The sequence below is a fragment of the Petaurus breviceps genome, unplaced genomic scaffold (genome assembly GCF_028583685.1).
Source record: "Petaurus breviceps papuanus isolate PSGF00001 unplaced genomic scaffold, PetGlider_PUasm1.0 187, whole genome shotgun sequence".
Taxonomy (NCBI): Eukaryota; Metazoa; Chordata; class Mammalia; order Diprotodontia; family Petauridae; genus Petaurus; species Petaurus breviceps.
This window is the reverse complement of record NW_027185799.1, coordinates 29674647-29691345: the sequence shown is the minus strand read 5'-3', so window position 1 is coordinate 29691345 and position 16699 is coordinate 29674647. Positions and strand designations below refer to the sequence as shown.

Sequence of the window (16699 nt, the reverse complement as noted above, 5' to 3'; positions counted from 1 at the left end):
CCTCTAACTCAATGCTGTCCCTGAGTTACTCATCCTTCAATTAAGGCAAAAAAAGTATATATAACCCAAAACATTTCCCACCCCCACTTTTTTTGCCTTAGTTGTCAAGAAACTCAAAGCTAAATTCAGAGTTCAGCTGTGGAAATTAACTTCTCCCAGATGCCTGGTAACATTTTTTTTTCTCCTTTGGGCTTTGTTGTCTTTTTGTACACTTCTTTATGGGTGTCTTACTTCATTTTGGTGTCTCTGAATCTCGGAGTTGAAAGAGCACATCTAGTATAACTAACAAGTGGTCATATAGCCACAGCAAGAAAACTTCTATTAAGAGGAAACCCACTACTTCTAGACATGGCCCAATCCACTCTTGGACAGCACTAAATATGAGGATACTTTTCCTTATATCAAATTTAAAACCTATCTCTGTACCTTCTACTTACTGTTCCTTTAGGACCATGCAGCATAATTGCAATCCCTCTTCCAGGTGACAGCTCTCCATATCCTGTCTTATCTCCAGGTTAAACATAACCTCTTCTTTCAATCCATCTTCAAATAGTATGAACTTGAAGTCCTTCACCATGCCAATTTCCCTCAAAACATGCTCCAGTTTTTATACTTCCTAAAATATGGCAACCAAAACCAAACAATTCTCCAGATGGGATCTGACCAGGGCAAAGTTCATCTGGACTCTCATCTCTTTAGTTTGGGATAGCAAGCTTCTCTTTATGCAGCCTAACATCGCATTAACTTGGTTGGCTACCATGACACTATGTTGACTCATAGTGCACTTGTAGTCTACTAAAAGTTCCAGATTTTTTTTATTTTATTTTTCAGGTGCCTAGTCACAATCCTTATCTTATATTCATGGAACTGACTTTTTGGACCTAAGTATAAGAATTTGCATTTGTCCCCATTAAATTTCACTACACACATTCCAATGTGTCAAGATTGTGTCAAGATGATGCAATGGTGATTATTTGTGCTTACCATTTCCTTCTCTAGATATTTATTAACAATCCCTTTAATAATGAAGCACATGTTTTAAAAGGCTCTTTTTTCTTTGAATGTCCCTGTAGTTCTGCTCAAACATCAGCAAGGGGACAGAAAAATACATAGGGGCCTAAGTGAATTACACCCAAACTGTGAGTGTACTGAGACTGTCACAAAAGGTCATAAATGGTTGAGCTAAACAGGTCATTAAAACACTAAGAGCTTGAGGGACTTTTTTTGTACAACTCCCACTGAAAAGGCACGAGCTCAAGTGCATGCATGCATACACACACACACACACACACGCATACACATACACATACACACACACACACACACACACACACACACACACACACACACCTTCTCTCTCCTGGGCCTCAGGCATTGGAGATCAGCACTGTGTGGACAGCAGGGATGCCACTAAGTCTTTCTGAAGCCCAGCAAGGGAAAAGATGGTGGCCACACATTAGGAAACTGACTGGAGATTTGAAGGGAAGGGGAGCAGCACGAGGTGGGGGAGAAGGAGGTGGGAACTGAACCAGTTTCTGCCCTTGAATCCTCTGAGGCACTACATAATTACTGCTCACAGTGGATACTGGTTAGGCTATGCCCCTCCCCTTTCCCCAGGTGAAAGTGGAGCTCATGGAGGAGCTACCCTAAATTTTGATTAGGGTATACTGAGAATAACTCATTTCAAGTCTGGGAGCAGGGAGAGTGGATTTTATCAGGTCTTCACCAGAATAAGGAGCTACCGAGAGTTTAATACTTCATCTTTTTCCATTCTAATTTCTTTTGTAATCCTGATTTCATACTATAAACATATTCCACTCTTCTAATGCAAATGTACTTTTATTTAGTTCACTTAAAATTGGGAAGGTAATATGAACCTTAATGGGAAATGAGGGTACAAGCCAATTGTGATAAATTTGTGAAATGTATGAAAAATTATTTTGCATTTTAAATCCTGGACCAACACCATTTAGAAGCCTGGTCCAGGGCATGGCACCAGGAGGCAGGCATCATTTGGGTTCCTGGGAAATGTCTGAACATTGGTAATAATCTACCTGTATTTCCCTCTCCAGTACTTACATAGGGAGCAGGTGCCTCTGTACATAGGAAAAATACCTACAGAAACATCAGTCCTTACATGAATTGATTAGATTGTTAACCACGTTAAACACATTCTAGAATTTTTCCAAGAGTCCAAATCAAAGTCATTACCTGACAATCTTCCTAGTCCATTTTCTCCCCAGGGGAGGAGAGCAGAGGAATCCGGGTATCTGCCCTTCTTCAGGTCTGCAGAACCACTTCAATTCTCTAGTCTTTCAAAATTCGCTCTCAGTGATTCAAGTCATATCATCAATCCTCCTTAGGAGGCAGCTCATCTAGTCCAGGTGAGCTGAACTCATCAAAGGAAGCCAGGGGCTCTCTACTTATTTCCTTACTTATCTTGGAGGTCAACTACCTTTTAGTTATATCTTTCTCTCATTTCCAGTTCAAAGATCATTCTCCTTGGCAGATTAAAAAAAGGCAGAAGAGTTAACATCATTCCATCCACCCTGCCCATAGGGGCCTCCTCAGATTTCACCTTCTTTCCCCCAACACAGCTTTAAGACAAAAGGAGAAAAAACCTTTTGTCAGCCCTAGCATTCCCCCCAACAACCTTGTCATTCTGAGCTTGAGTACCCTGACACTATTTTTTACAAGACCATAAAATACTTTTCAACCTGTTACCTGCCTTTGCTCCTATTGTCTGTATACGTCTTCTTAAAAATCTAAGTTCGTTGGTTAATTCTCTGTGTGGCCATGACATAAGTTGCCTCAAATCCCTTTTAAAAGTAAGTCATATTGGGGCGGCCAGGTAGCACAGCGAGTAAGAGCACCGGCTCCAGTGTTGAGAAGACCCGGAGATCGAATCCCAGGCTCAGACACTTAGCACCCACCCAGAAACACCTGGCCATGTAACCTTGAGCAAGTTACTTAACCCCAATTGCTTAGGGGCGGCCAGGTGGCTCAGCGAGTAAGAGCACCAGCTCCAGTGTCGGGATGACCTGGATCAAATCCGGGCTCAGATACTCAGCACCACACCCAGAAATAATAACTGGCCGTGTAACCTTGAGCAAGTTACTTAACCCCGATTGCTTTAAAAAAAAAAAAAAGTAAGTGATATATCAATCATAGACAGATGGGTAATGATGTAATAGAAAGAACACTGAATTCAAATTGTGGCTCTCATTTACCTTAGACAAGCTACTTAACCACTGATTCTATTTCCTAGTGTCTAAAGTGAAGAGGCTGGAATAGATAACCTCTAAGGCTCCTTACAGCTATAAAGTCTATGAAAGGGGTGCCTGGCTCACAGAATCAATCAACAAGCATTTATCAAGTGCCTACTATGTGTCAGGCACTGTTAGGTCCTGGGGATAAAAAGGCATCAATGTAAGTCCCTACCCTCAGGGAACCAAATTTTGTACAAAGAGACAACATGTACACATCTAAGCATATACAAAGTAGACCGTGTAGAACTTTACAAGGGAAAAATTAGCCAGGGGCAGGAGAAAGGAGGTAGAATCAGGAAAGGCATCATGTAAGAGGTGCTGTTACTGCTGCACTTTGAAGGAAAGGAAGGACTCGAAAAAGTGGAAAAGAAAATTGCATTCCAAGACTAGGGGTCCGTGTAAAGCCAGAAATAGAATACTAAGAAAAAAACGTATATTTGTATGTGGGTGGGTAGAGTGGAGGGGGCAGACTTCCTGGCCAAAACTTTTAAACTCTTCCAGGGAAGAAAGGCCATTATCTGAGGAGACTGAAAAAGGAAATATTCCTTATTTTATCACAGAAGTCCATTTGGTGAGGAAGTCCATCTGATGACCCCCACAAGATGTTCCCTGAGCCTTCCAGGTGGAAGTGGTTTTCCTTCCTCAGCTCCCTCTATCTGGACCTCCCCTTTGCACTTAGCATATTCTCCCTGGAGTTATAGTTATCTGGGTTAATGTTCTGTCTCCATCCCCTGAAGATAACAAGTTCCCTAGGGGCAAGGCCTTGGTGGTGTCCAGAACCTAGAACACAATGCCTTACACATAATAGACATGTAAATAATATTTATTAGAATTGAATTGTGGTGGAATGCATGTAAATAAAAGAATACCTACCTGTACATTGGCTTCAGTGTAGCTATGTGAAAATGAGGTTTCACATTGGGCAGGAACTCACAGGCATTTGCACTTACAGTGTACACCAACTTGAAGTTGGTGGTCCTCCCTAGCTCATATTACAACATACCATCTCTCATCCTTCTTCTTGTGGGCTGCAAATAAGACAAACTCCTGTACCACAATCTAGAGAACTTTGCAGATGTATATCATCTCTGGGACTCCACAGTAGGCTGGACTATACAGCTTGTGCAGTTCCGCAGGGGACTCAAGAAGTCTCCCAACGAATACTCAGAGCTGGAGGAAGTTCCAACAGGCAAACGTTTAGACAGAAAGGACCGCAAGCTGGGTGACTGGAAAGAGGCAGGAAAGGAGTCTGGGACCAAGACAAGAGAAGGGGAAGAAGAAACAAAGGTAAGCAAGAAGATATCAATAGCAGAGGAAAGAGATGTTTGAGGGCACTGGGGAGGAAATCCACACAAGGAATCAGGGGAGATGAGCAAGACTCAGAACAAGGGCGGTACCTGCTGAGAACAATAAGATCACTGAGCACCTGAGTAAAAGCATCTGGGAGCCCTAATAGGTGCCTCCCACTTACCGCTGATGCCTCTTGACATCTACTCCTCACCAAAAATCAATGAGTACCAGAATCATTCATGGCAAGGAATGTAGTCTCCCATATGGTCTCCATGCTAACTCGGGGTGTTTTCTGTCAGTGAAAGGTGGCACAGATGGAGTGAGTTTTATGTGCATGGGAACATTTTTTTTTAAGATTTTAAAACAAAACTGAAAGCAAAACCAGAGATGGGAATATTTTTTTTCTACCAACAGTCTTTGAACCACAGAAATCAACTTAAATCTACAAATAAAAAGCAACTAATTTTAGTAACCCCAAGAGAAAAATACATAATATTCAACTCTCCGTTTTAAAATCAGGAATTGGAAACATATTTTATTCAGCATATATAACCAAGAACAACCAAAAAAATCCAAGTTTGAATCCTGGAAATAAGCCACACTTACTAGCTGTGTAACTTTGGGCAAGTCACTCCTCATCTATAAAATGGGACTATAAATACACTACCCACCTGTGATGAGGAAAGTACTTTGTACAACAAAGTATTATCAAAATGTCAGTTACTATAATTAGAGACAGAAAAAGAGGGAAAGTAGAGAATACAGTAAAAACAAGAAGGATAATGTGAGATAGAGAAGATAGAATGCAGAGATGGAAGAGGGATGCAAGTATGAAGACTGGCAAGAGAGAAAAGGAGAGTAAGACTAAGACAAAGACAGGGAGATACAAGAGGAAAGCTCAAATGTTTAGTGCAATAAGTAGTAAGCCTGTTCCTGTCATATCCTACTGTTTACTTAGACTGTCATACCAAAGCAAATTATTACCTGAAAATACTGAATAGCTCTCCAGAAGTCCTTTCTTCACTGGGAAGCAGCTTGCTTTTTATGTTCAACCTTCAGAGTATATTTCGGAAATAAAAGTTTATTCTTCTTGTGTGAAGCACTGATTTCAGTTTTAGAAATTCACTCTGGAAACTCTTAATTATTAACTCATTTAGTGTCTATACCTGGAAGTATACTTCTAGAATCAAAAGCCATCGAACTTTCATAATGCCTAAAGGTTACATTTGAAACTAACGTTCAGTTCATTATTTTGAGCCTTCTCACCTTCAATAAAATTGAGGGTACTTTTTAAAAATCTTTGGTCCTAGTGGGGAAAAACAGGGACCAAAAGAAATCACTGGAAGCCCTTTCAGGAACAAATGGGTCTGAACTACTTGTAGCTTTTGTCTGCTTATCAAACCTTTAGAGGCTCTGAAAGAGACAGAAATAATGGGCCCCCCTTGGTGAATTCAGCTCAAGCCTTCGGCACAGTGAACAAAGCAGTATCACCTTCATATTGTACTTACTAGGGATAGTCAGAAAATTAGTGAGATACAACTTTTGTTCAATATTATTGTCTTGGTAGGGAACAAATCATGCCATCTCAGTGAAAAGCAACAAGAGCGTATGAAGTAAGAGGAAATTTTTAAAAATTACAGTTAGTCAAGGGTGTCACTTTAGGAGTCATTATTTTGTGGTTTTGTGTGCCAAAAGCTAACACCCCACCCTCCACTCTAGTCCAAGTCCTGTATCCCAGTACTAATAAGCCTAATGCATAAATCTGGGTGAAAACTAATGAGCTACCAAGTAAAAAAGCTCTGCAATAGCCCTGGCAGATTTCACACTTCTTACCAAATGACTCCTTTAAGTATTCAGTAGAATATGTTAATGCAGTATACAGTAAGAATGGCCCCCTCAAAATGTAAAAAAAAAAAAAAAACGGCAAATTTAGAAGGGAAAAGGCCTCTCATTTGTCATGGGAAATTCCTTAGATGAGGGACCCAAGGAGTTGTCGACAGCAAGGGAGTCAAGTCAAGCTCAATTTCTCCATTCTTTATTAAAGCTAGGTTCTCCAGCTGACAAGGGTGAATATGGGATGGATGCATTTGGGGGGGAAGGGGAGGCAGGAAGGGAGCCAAGGGGAACACAAGACATGCACATGAAGAGACATGCCAGATTTGGAAAGGGATGGCATCTGGATCCCAGGACTGCTACAGAAAACTTCTGTCGTTTCCGCAGCTCCTTTTCACCTCTCCAGGAACACAGCACACAAACCCACTTCCCTCCCTGACACCCCATTTCTAGGGCTTCTGCTCCTTCAGAAAGGGCAGAAATTGCTATGTAGGACACTGCCCATAACTCAGGCACCATAATCTTTCTTGTCCAGGTATAACTGAGCCAAGAGCCAAGATAATGCTGCATAACTGATCAATATATGTGATTTCCCCCAAACATTGCTAATCCCCTCTGCATCACCACAAACCCCCATTGTCCCCTCCCCTCCTACTCACCCCCATCCCCATTTCGCTTTTTAACCCTTCCCTTCTACTTTCCCAAACCCCCCTCCCCCCTTTCTAAGGCCTACCTCCCAACCCCACCAACTACTTGTGCTTCCCAACCCCAATTCCCCCAAAGACCCTCAGCAGCCCTGCCTCTCTCCCTCCTGGCCCTCAACGCCATGCCTACATTATAGCAAGTGAATTGTAGTTGCAATGAATGAAACTGGATTCAAAATGGAAATTTTTTTGGTACCGTTTAGACTGGCAAAGAAACAAAATGGCTTGCTGGTTATTTCCCAAGATGCCCTTCGCAGCTCTTTAAACTAATTGTGCAGTTTAGACTATAGAGTACTTTGCACATAATAGGCATTCGATAAATATTGGTGGTTCTGAATCCTAACTTGGTCATTAATTCACTATCATTGTTGTGCAAATTACTTAACTTCTTAGTGTCTCCATTCCCTGCTCCATGAAACAGGAAAGCTACTTTTCTATGGGAGTACTGATTGTAAACAGAAATACGACTCACCTCTACTAATGAAGGTAACTATAGAAAAAGAACTGGAAAGGACCTCCAGAGGTCATCTGGCCCATTCCCCTGCCTACAGGCAAGTATATCTATCCTATTTCTAAAGATCTCTAGGAAAGAGATTCCATGACCTCCTTCAGTCAGTCACTCACAGCAGTGCTTAATTATACTTAAATCTATGAAGTGTTCAGTTCAGAAGAAAGGTGCTAAATGAACTGTATCGGCTTCAAGAGACATTCTAACCAGTTTTCGTGAAGATGCTAGTGCAGATAATCTCCAGCATTAGGGAAGATTTGGGAAGCAAAAGAGCTTTTCCCAGTGACTTTCACCCTCCAGGTGAGTTTACATGGAAACAATGAACAGTAATGTATTTCACTTTAACTCACAATAGAAGGAACTGCACAGAGGTGGTCTACACCACTCAAAGAACTCACTAGAAGCAGCCCTGTGGTTCACATGAATGTGTGATTTTCCACAGGCCTCTTTGTGCAACATAGTTCTTTACCTCTAGCTCTAGACCAGAAGTAGAGACAGCCAAGAATTCTGGGGAGATGACTAAAACTATAATCCACTTGACTACTATTGTCAAACACACTACCAACCACTGATGACAATGCTGACTCGGCTGTCAACTTAAGCCTGATGTCAGGCAGTTGAGAAGCGTGGCAGTGGACTGTGATGCCTGGGAGAGTGCATCAATCTTCTGAAGCACAAGGCCTCAAACTTTCTTCCTCTTCCCTGCTGTGGAAACCTAGTCTCTATGACCTAGCCTTTCCCAGTCCACAAACATATGCAGCTACTCCATCCTCTTTCAAGAATACTTAGGATTTCCAGCAGAGAAAATAGTAACATCAACATTCTTGACTACTATTCTTTCAGTTGGTACTATGATTCAACGTCAAGGCATGATCACAAAGAAGTAACATTAAAAGTTTTCTCAGTTTTGTTTCAATTCCCTTGGACTAGGAACATAGATCCAATCTCTTTCGAATTCCTCTAAGCTCTCTTACCCACTGATCCACAAAAAGTAGAGAACATAAGAATGATAGAGCTAGGAGGTACCTTAGGACATAGAATGTCAAAGCTGGAAGAGACCTTAGGACAGAAGGTGTTAGCAGTGGAAGGGGCCTTAAAACACAGAACACTGAATTTGGAATGAACCTTAAAACATCAAACACAGAATGTCAGAAGTGGACAGGACTTTAAAACACAGAATATCATAACTGGAGAGGACTTCAGAACATAGAAGACAATGTTAGAGATGGAAGGGACCTTAGAAATTATCTAGTTTTACCCCTAGAATAGGGACTGAAGTTGTCAGACTGATGCCACTTGGCATCACCAGGAATTACCAGGTTTTTACACCGCTTCCTAGTCAATATTAAATTGAACTGAATTGACTTGAAGTCACCCATTAACCAAACACTTTTTACAAAGTTAGCTAAGAAGAGGGGGAAATTCTATACCTGCAAGTTAAAAGTCATTCAGCTCTACCTGCTGCACCTGCAACCCAGACTTAAGCTTTGATTCACACACACACACACACCCCTGGTCCCCTTATCTAGTCCCAGGCTACCAAGCAAGAGCCTCCTTCTCTTGCTCAAACCCAGGCTTACGGAGAAGTAAACCAAGAGGGGTTTTTCCACCCAATTCTGCATCAGAGTAAAATAAATAACACCACCATTCATGACTATTGGTTTGCTCTACTATATAAGCCCCAAATGACATCATATTCCAGGCTGCTGTGATGCCAACCTTCACTCTTCTGCAGCTTTTCTCTCCTTCAATCTTTCCCAAACTCCAGCTTTCACCCCACCCTGCCACAAGGCCACCTCTTCATGCCAGCCCCATTCAGAAATGTAACTTCCTACTGGAGAACTGGAGCAGGAGAGAATCACAAATGTGAGGAGCTGAGGAAGTGGCTGGGGCTTCAGAGAAAGTAACTAAGCCCAACTCCCTCCTGCCTAGGTCACCGTCAAGAGAGAGGAGGAGGGAGCATTAAGTGGGTAACACACAGGAGACCTCACAGGAGCTATTTCCCGTACCCAGCTCCCTGTGCATGGAGAGTCACAAGGGGAAGAGACAAATGGTCTCTTTGAGACAGGCCTCCTCCCAGCTCCCTCCTCACCCACCTCACATGAGGGTCTCCTCATAAGAGCAGGAGGGGCCAGAGAACATGGTGGGTTCCTCAGATGCAAAACTAGAGTTTCCCCCAAATTCCACTACAGTGTTACTGCTGTCCTCTTTCTCCCCAGAAGGCCTACTCGCTTGGTTCTGCCCCGACCCTTCTGCTTTGGCTGCTGGCCCAGCTGTTGTCGTCCCACGATGAGTCTTCATGTGGGTGAGGAGATGAGAGCTCTGGGAGAATCGACGGCCACAAGCTGCACATGCATAGGGCCGTTCCCCTGTATGCGTTCGCTGGTGGGTGACCAGCACAGAGCGCTGTGAGAACCTCTTCCCACATTCAGGGCAGGGGAAGGGCCGCTCACCCGTGTGACCCCGCCGGTGCTTGGCCAGATTAGAGCGCTGGGCAAAACCCCGTCCACAGTCTGCACAACGGAAGGGCTTTTCCCCCGTATGGGTTCTTCGATGCCTCTTAAAGTCTGAACTATGGCCGAAGCCCTTGCCACAGTCGGGACACCGGTGTGGCTTCTCCTCTGCATGCGCCCACTGGTGCCGCGTCAGGGCCGCGCTCTGCCCAAAACGCCGCCCACACTCCCCACAGGCATAGGGCCGTTCTCCCGTGTGTGCCCGCCCATGGGCTGTCAGGTGGGCCCTGCGGCTAAATCCAGCCCCACAGACCCCACACACAAAAGGCTTCTCCCCAGTGTGGCCACGAACATGGGCGGCCAAGTGGGAGCCGCGGGCAAAGCGGGCCCCACACTCTGGACAAGGGAAAGGGCGTTCACCCGTGTGCGTGCGCCGGTGCCGGGCCAGGTGGGACCCATACACAAAGCTCTTCCCACAGTCTGCACAGCGGTGGGGCCGGTCCCCAGCATGGTACCGCTGGTGCTTAGCCAGGGCTGCCCGGCGCCCAAAGGTCTTTCCACAGTCAGAGCATATCCATGGAGTCTCTTCTTCCAACATGGAAGAAGGCTGGGGGTCAGAAAGGAGGCTCCCAACTGAAGGGCCGAAAGACAGTAGTCCGCTGGCACAGGGATCACAAGGTATTGCTGTCCCATCAATTAGAGATATCTGACTCCCTAAATGACCAGGGATAGGGGGGGCATCGACCAGCTCATGGGCCACCCTTTCTCCAAAATCCTGAAGGGCTAACATTGGGAGGTTCTCTCCATGAAGCCAAGATTTGGGTGGCAGTGGGAAGTGGAAGTCAAGAGGGTGAGAAGGACCTTCCCCTTCCCCAAAGCCATTCCCCAATTCAGGGTAGTTCCTCTCTATAACAGGGCCTTCATTTACAGGGTCCAGACCCTCCCCACCCAACTCAGGTCCCTCACTCTCTTCTCTTCTTGCTTCTTCTCTAAGATCAGAGCACTTCCCACCCCTTCGATGACGCTGGAAGTCTGCTCGAAGTCTAAAGGCCCGTCCACAATCAGGGCAGCAGTGAGGCTTCTCCGCAGTGTGGACAGCCTGATGGCGGGCAAGGGCTGAGCTCTGACTGAAACTTCGGCCACACTGGGGACAAGGATACGGCCGCTCGCCTGTGTGGGTTCGCTGGTGCGTCACCAGATAGGATCGGCGGCCAAAGCCAGCCCCACAGAAGGAGCAGCGGTAGGGCCGCTCACCTGTATGGATACGTCGGTGGGTTACCAGGTGGGACTTATAGACAAAGCGTTTGCCACAGTCAGGGCAGGGAAAGGGCTTCTCTCCTGTGTGCGTGCGCTGGTGAATAGCCAGGTGAGAACGATAAACAAAACCCTTTCCACACTCTTCACAACCAAAAGGTTTCACAGCTGCATGGTAGCGACGGTGCTTGGCCAGCCCTGACCGATGAGGGAACACCTTCCCACACACATCACATGTTGTCTCTGGCCTGCCCCCAGCTGCTTCCACCACTGCTGAGAAAGCCCAAGGGGGCAAGAGTGGGGCACCTGCCTCCCCACTATGAAGAATGGGCTTGATCTCTTGTCCTTCAGTGACCATCCCCATGTTTGAGGGGTCTCCTCCCCACAAATCTGTTGGCTGGACCTGGATGGAATCATCAGGTCCCCAGGTTCCAGGAACATCTCCCACACCATAGGCTGCTGACCATACTCCTGGTGGCTCCGATTCCTCAGGGGTCTCCAGAGGACCTTCTTCTTCATCCTCATCTTCATCCTCCTCATCCTCATTCCAGAACCAACCACCTAAAAGAGAAAGAAAAGAGAACTAAGAAAAGGGGAACCTTGCACAAGTCAGGTCCTTGAAAAAAGAGTGTGTTACATGTGAATGTGTGTATACATATTTACAGATATACATAGATAGAGGGCACAGGACCAATTTAACAGGAAGGGATGATACTTAAAAGGTGAAATTAAGAGGTGAGAGAGGAATATAATGAGAGGAGATGGGGAGAGACAGAATGGGGTAAACTATCTCATATAGAAGAAGAGGCAAGGGAAAATGGTTACAATGGAGGGGAAGAATGGGAAGGCAAAAGGAATGGGTCAACCATATTCCCACTGAATTTGGCTTGAGGAGGGAATGAAATACACACTAAATAGGGTATCTCACCCTCCAGGAGAGTAGGGGGGGGGGGAGGGGGAGGAGGGGGGGGATGATAGAGGGGGGGGTAGGGTGGGGGGGGGAAATTGGAAGCACTCACTTTTGAAAAGGGACGGGATCAAAGTAGAAAACAGAACAAGTGGGAGGTGGGATAGGAGGGAGGGAAATATAGTCAGTCTTTTACAATATATCTACTATGTTATTGTTTTGCATTAGCCACACATGTACAACCTATACTGAACTGCTTATCTTCCCAGTAAGGGTGGGTGACAAGGGAGGAAGGGAATGAATCTGGAAAAAAGTTTTAAAATCAAATATTCAAATATATATATTGGGAAATAAGGGATACAGGCACTGTATACACATAGTGATCCACTGGAAAAGTAGAAAGTGGTATGGGAGAAAATATGGGAGAGAGCAAATTGGAGGAGGGGATATCCTGTGGGACTATTTGGGGGCGGTGGGTAGGGGGAAAATGGGGAGAAAATTTGTAACTCAAAATCTGGAGTAAATGAATGATGTAAATCACAAGTTAATAAAGCACTTGAAAAAAAAAAGAAAAAATAGTGTGTTTTTTTAAAGCATTCATTTTAGGATGATAAAAGCTAGGATTGAGTTCCAGCTCTAGCACAGACTAGCAGTACAAGTAAGCATCTGGGCAAGGGGTCTAACCTTTCTTTGCTCATCTATAAAATGGGGTTAGTAATACTTGCACACCCAACTTCATAAGACTATATATAGTGAGAGAACTGCTGTGTAAACTTTAGAAAAATAGGCGTTGTTCTGATGATTACCCTCTTTCTCCTGCATCTCATTATGGTGTGAGGATGATGCTGATTTCCCAAAGGCTGTACATAAGAAGAATACAGATTATAGTAGGTCCTCACAAGTTGGAAAGATGTTAAATCCAGTGATCACTGTGAATCTATCACATGAGGACTAGCCTCAGTAATCTGAGAGAAGTTCATAACAAAACTGGCCTCAGAATAATGAGTTTTCAGTCATGGCTACTCTCAAAGATCATCTGATAAGGAAAAGAGGGTTTGTGATCTGCATTGGTAGAGGGAATACCCCACACCAAGAAAATGAAATCATTCAACCAAAACCACAACAATAAATGGTATCTGTTCTAAGTCAAGAGGACAAAAAAAGAGTATTTTCAGGAAAAAATATATAATAACAATTGCTTTAAAAAAAAAAAGCACAGTGATAAAAAAAAAAAAAAGAAAAAGTCTAAGGAAAACCATGCCCCCTATCATGGAAGTTTTCAGACTTATTTTGCCCATTAGCATCAAAACCAGTCAGTCAACAAACATTAATCAAGCACTTAATCATCAAGAAGAAGATTCGGGCAGAGTAGGGGTCCTAAATAAATAGGTCTTTTCTTTAGTGGCTCAATAACACAGGCCACACCTCAAAGCTCAATCACCAGAAAATTCTTCTCCAAAGTAATCAGAGTGACTACATTGCCTATCAGACCTAGATGCAAAGTAGATAAAAAAAGAAACTGGTTAACTCAGAAAACTATCCCAGTTCCCACTGCTAAAGGACATTTTAGGATGAGTCTCATGCACTTCCCATATCAATACTTCTCTGAATGCCAGGTAGCTAATCAGACACTAAGTCTAGAGAGGTCTTTTCCTTGTACTAGCTCTATACTACATGGAAGAGATCTAAAGCTACAATTCACTGTGAAACTGCTACACACCCTTATAATGGCAATTCACGTAGCTTGAGGGATCTGGTACATATTAAAAGAAAAACATCTGCTTCAACTACAGAGAGGCAGTCAGCATGGCACAGAGGAAAAATCTCTGGAAATGGAGTCTGAAGACCTGATTTCCAAGTCCAGTTCTTCTAACTTCTACCTGTGTGACCTTGAGCAAGTCCCTAAACGTCAGTTTATACATCTGAAAAATGAAAGAGCTGAATTAAAATGACCTTCAATGTCCCTTCCACCTCGAGAGTCTACGTTCCTTTGAGATGTACAGGGAAAAAAAAACCAGTAAACTAGTTAGGAGGCCAGTTCTACCACTAGTTTGATATGTTACTGAGGCATGCCACTTAAAAATCTCTGAGCTTGTTTTCTCATCTGCAAAGTAAGGACAATAATACTATACTACAATACTATAATATATACTATATGCATGTATACTGCTAGGATCAAGTGAAATAATGGTTTTGAAAAGCATTTGGATACAGCAAAATCTCTTATGAATTTAAGATATTATCACAATGAACTGTAACTAAAAGTGACAAAGTTTCCTCCAGGTTGTAGCAAAGCAGTTATTAAAGGACAAATAAAGAACAATGAGATGAAAGGCAGGGCTCTGGGATGGGAAGTCAACAAGAAAATGCCTCCTACAACTACTGCAACCATTAAAGTGTTCTCAGTAAATGCTCATTTAAATCAATCAGATTCCATAGAAACACAGTCTCAGGTCTGAAAGGGGCTTTTGAGGTCATCTGTTCAAGCCACAAGCAAAAGAAGGAATCGCCCCATCAAACACCCATGACAAATGGTCACTCAGACTCCAGGCGAATAGCTCTGGTGACAGGGCACTTTCTACACCCCCCAAGGCAGCCCATTTCACTATAGGATAGTTTTACTAGTTAGCCTTTTTTTTAATATCTTAAGACAAAAATCTAAAATCTACCTCTGGCAACTCCTACCCACTGCTACTAGTTTTGCCCTCAGGAGCCAAGCAAAAATATATCTAATGCTTCTTCCCTACAACCCTTCAAATACCTGAGAACAGTTATTACTGTAATACACATAAATGTTCTCTTTTTCAGATTAAACAAGTTCAGTTGCTTAAATAATTCCTTAGAGGATCACAGATTTAGAACTCAAAGGGACCTCAAAGTTCATCAAGTCCAACCCCTTAATTTTAGAGATGAGAAAAATCAAGGCATACAGAGGTTAACAGACTTCTTCATTTTCCAGTACATGGTTTCAAATCTCTCCATCATGGTCATCCACTTCACGATTTCTCCAGCCTGAATAAATGCCTAAATATAACCCCAGAACTGAATATAATAACTCCACTTGCAACTTGACCTTGAATCCATTTACCTTTCATGATGTATATGAGGAAACCACTATATAATTAATTCAAAGAATATTCTATTATTCTTAAATGTGTTAAAATGTTTTTTGGGGGGGTAAGGTTTGGTCCCTTTAAGAAATAACACCTGAAATAACAGCTTAATAAAGTTAACAAAGAAGAAAAGAATTACAAAGAAGAAAAACGAAGAAGTGATTCAGTGTGAATTGATAACAGACTACGGGAGATGTTATTTGAGTGGTTGCTAAGGTAATTTTTCCTAAATGAGAAGGTGAATCCAAAAAAGGTAGCAATATACCACATACCGAGCATATCTGAGTATACCTGAAACTAAGCTGTGAAACAGAATATTACCTTTTATGTTTTGAACCTGGAACAAAAAAGATCAAGAAAAAGCGGAAATGTGGCTTAAAGTTTTTCCTGAAATATTAACATGGCAGCCCTTCTCCCCTTTTAAGAGACAGCTTATGCACAAATTATAGCCATCAACTACACCTTATGAATACAGGCAGCAGGAGAGAATCCTATAGGGAGTTTTCACAGCTTAAGGCAAGAATGTAAAAGGTAGATCCCCAAAGCCTAAGGACTCTCAAGAGGACTGAGTGCTTAGAAGCATAATGAGAGAAAGTAAAGGTGTCCTTAGGAATTCTTTCAAAGCCAGATCATTACAAACCTATTATACCTTAAACTTTCTGTATATGGAACTCTCAATGAGGAAATGCCCTCTATCAATGCAGATGAGCATTTACACAATTTTGTAATTTTTAGAGAAATGCCTGCCTTCGGGCATTTACATATCATGGCACACTAGAGAGAGAACCTGTCTTGATGTCAGGATGACAGGAGTTCAAGCTCCACACTGGGCAAGTCACTATACCTCTCAAGAAATTCTCTTAGAACTACCTGTCTACATCTGTGAACCACTTATCTTTCAGGGATCTGAATCTTTTGACTCCTTTTAATCAGTTCCCTGTCATGGACAGCAGAACTCTATCGGGAGAAATTTATTACAGAGATTTTCCCCCAGCTAATTGTTTCCCTTCTTAATTCTAACTGCATTGATTTCATTTGTGCCAACACAATTCAATTTTATGCAATCAAAAACTTTCATTTTATCTTCCATGATTCTCAAGAACTCTTACCCTATGTACAGTTAGAAAAGGTTATCTAAGGGATGGCTAGGTGGCACAGTGAATAGAGCGACAGCCCTGAAGTCAGGAGGACCTGAGTTCAAATCTGACCTCAGACACTTAACACAAACCTAGCCGTGTGACCTTGGGCAAGTCAGTTAACCCCAATTGCCTTACCTTCCCCTTCCAAAAAGGGAGGGAGGGAAGGAGGAAGGAAAGAAGGAAGGGAGGGAGGGAGGGAGGAAGGAAGGAAGGAAGGAAGGAAGGAAGG

The 16699-nt window shown here is 43.2% G+C and overlaps 1 protein-coding gene across 3 annotated transcripts in view; it reads right to left on the bottom strand.

Annotated features, from left to right (window-relative positions):
- Positions 1 to 5066: 5066 nt before the first annotated feature.
- Positions 5067 to 16699, bottom strand: part of ZNF316 (zinc finger protein 316) — a 50072-nt gene continuing 38439 nt past the window's right edge. For all 3 annotated transcript variants that reach the window (XM_069090827.1, XM_069090825.1, XM_069090826.1), the window contains exon 6: positions 5067 to 11872. In XM_069090827.1, coding sequence (XP_068946928.1) covers positions 9702 to 11872 — 2171 coding nt within the window. In that variant the 3' untranslated portion in view covers positions 5067 to 9701. The remainder of the gene's footprint in view (positions 11873 to 16699) is intronic.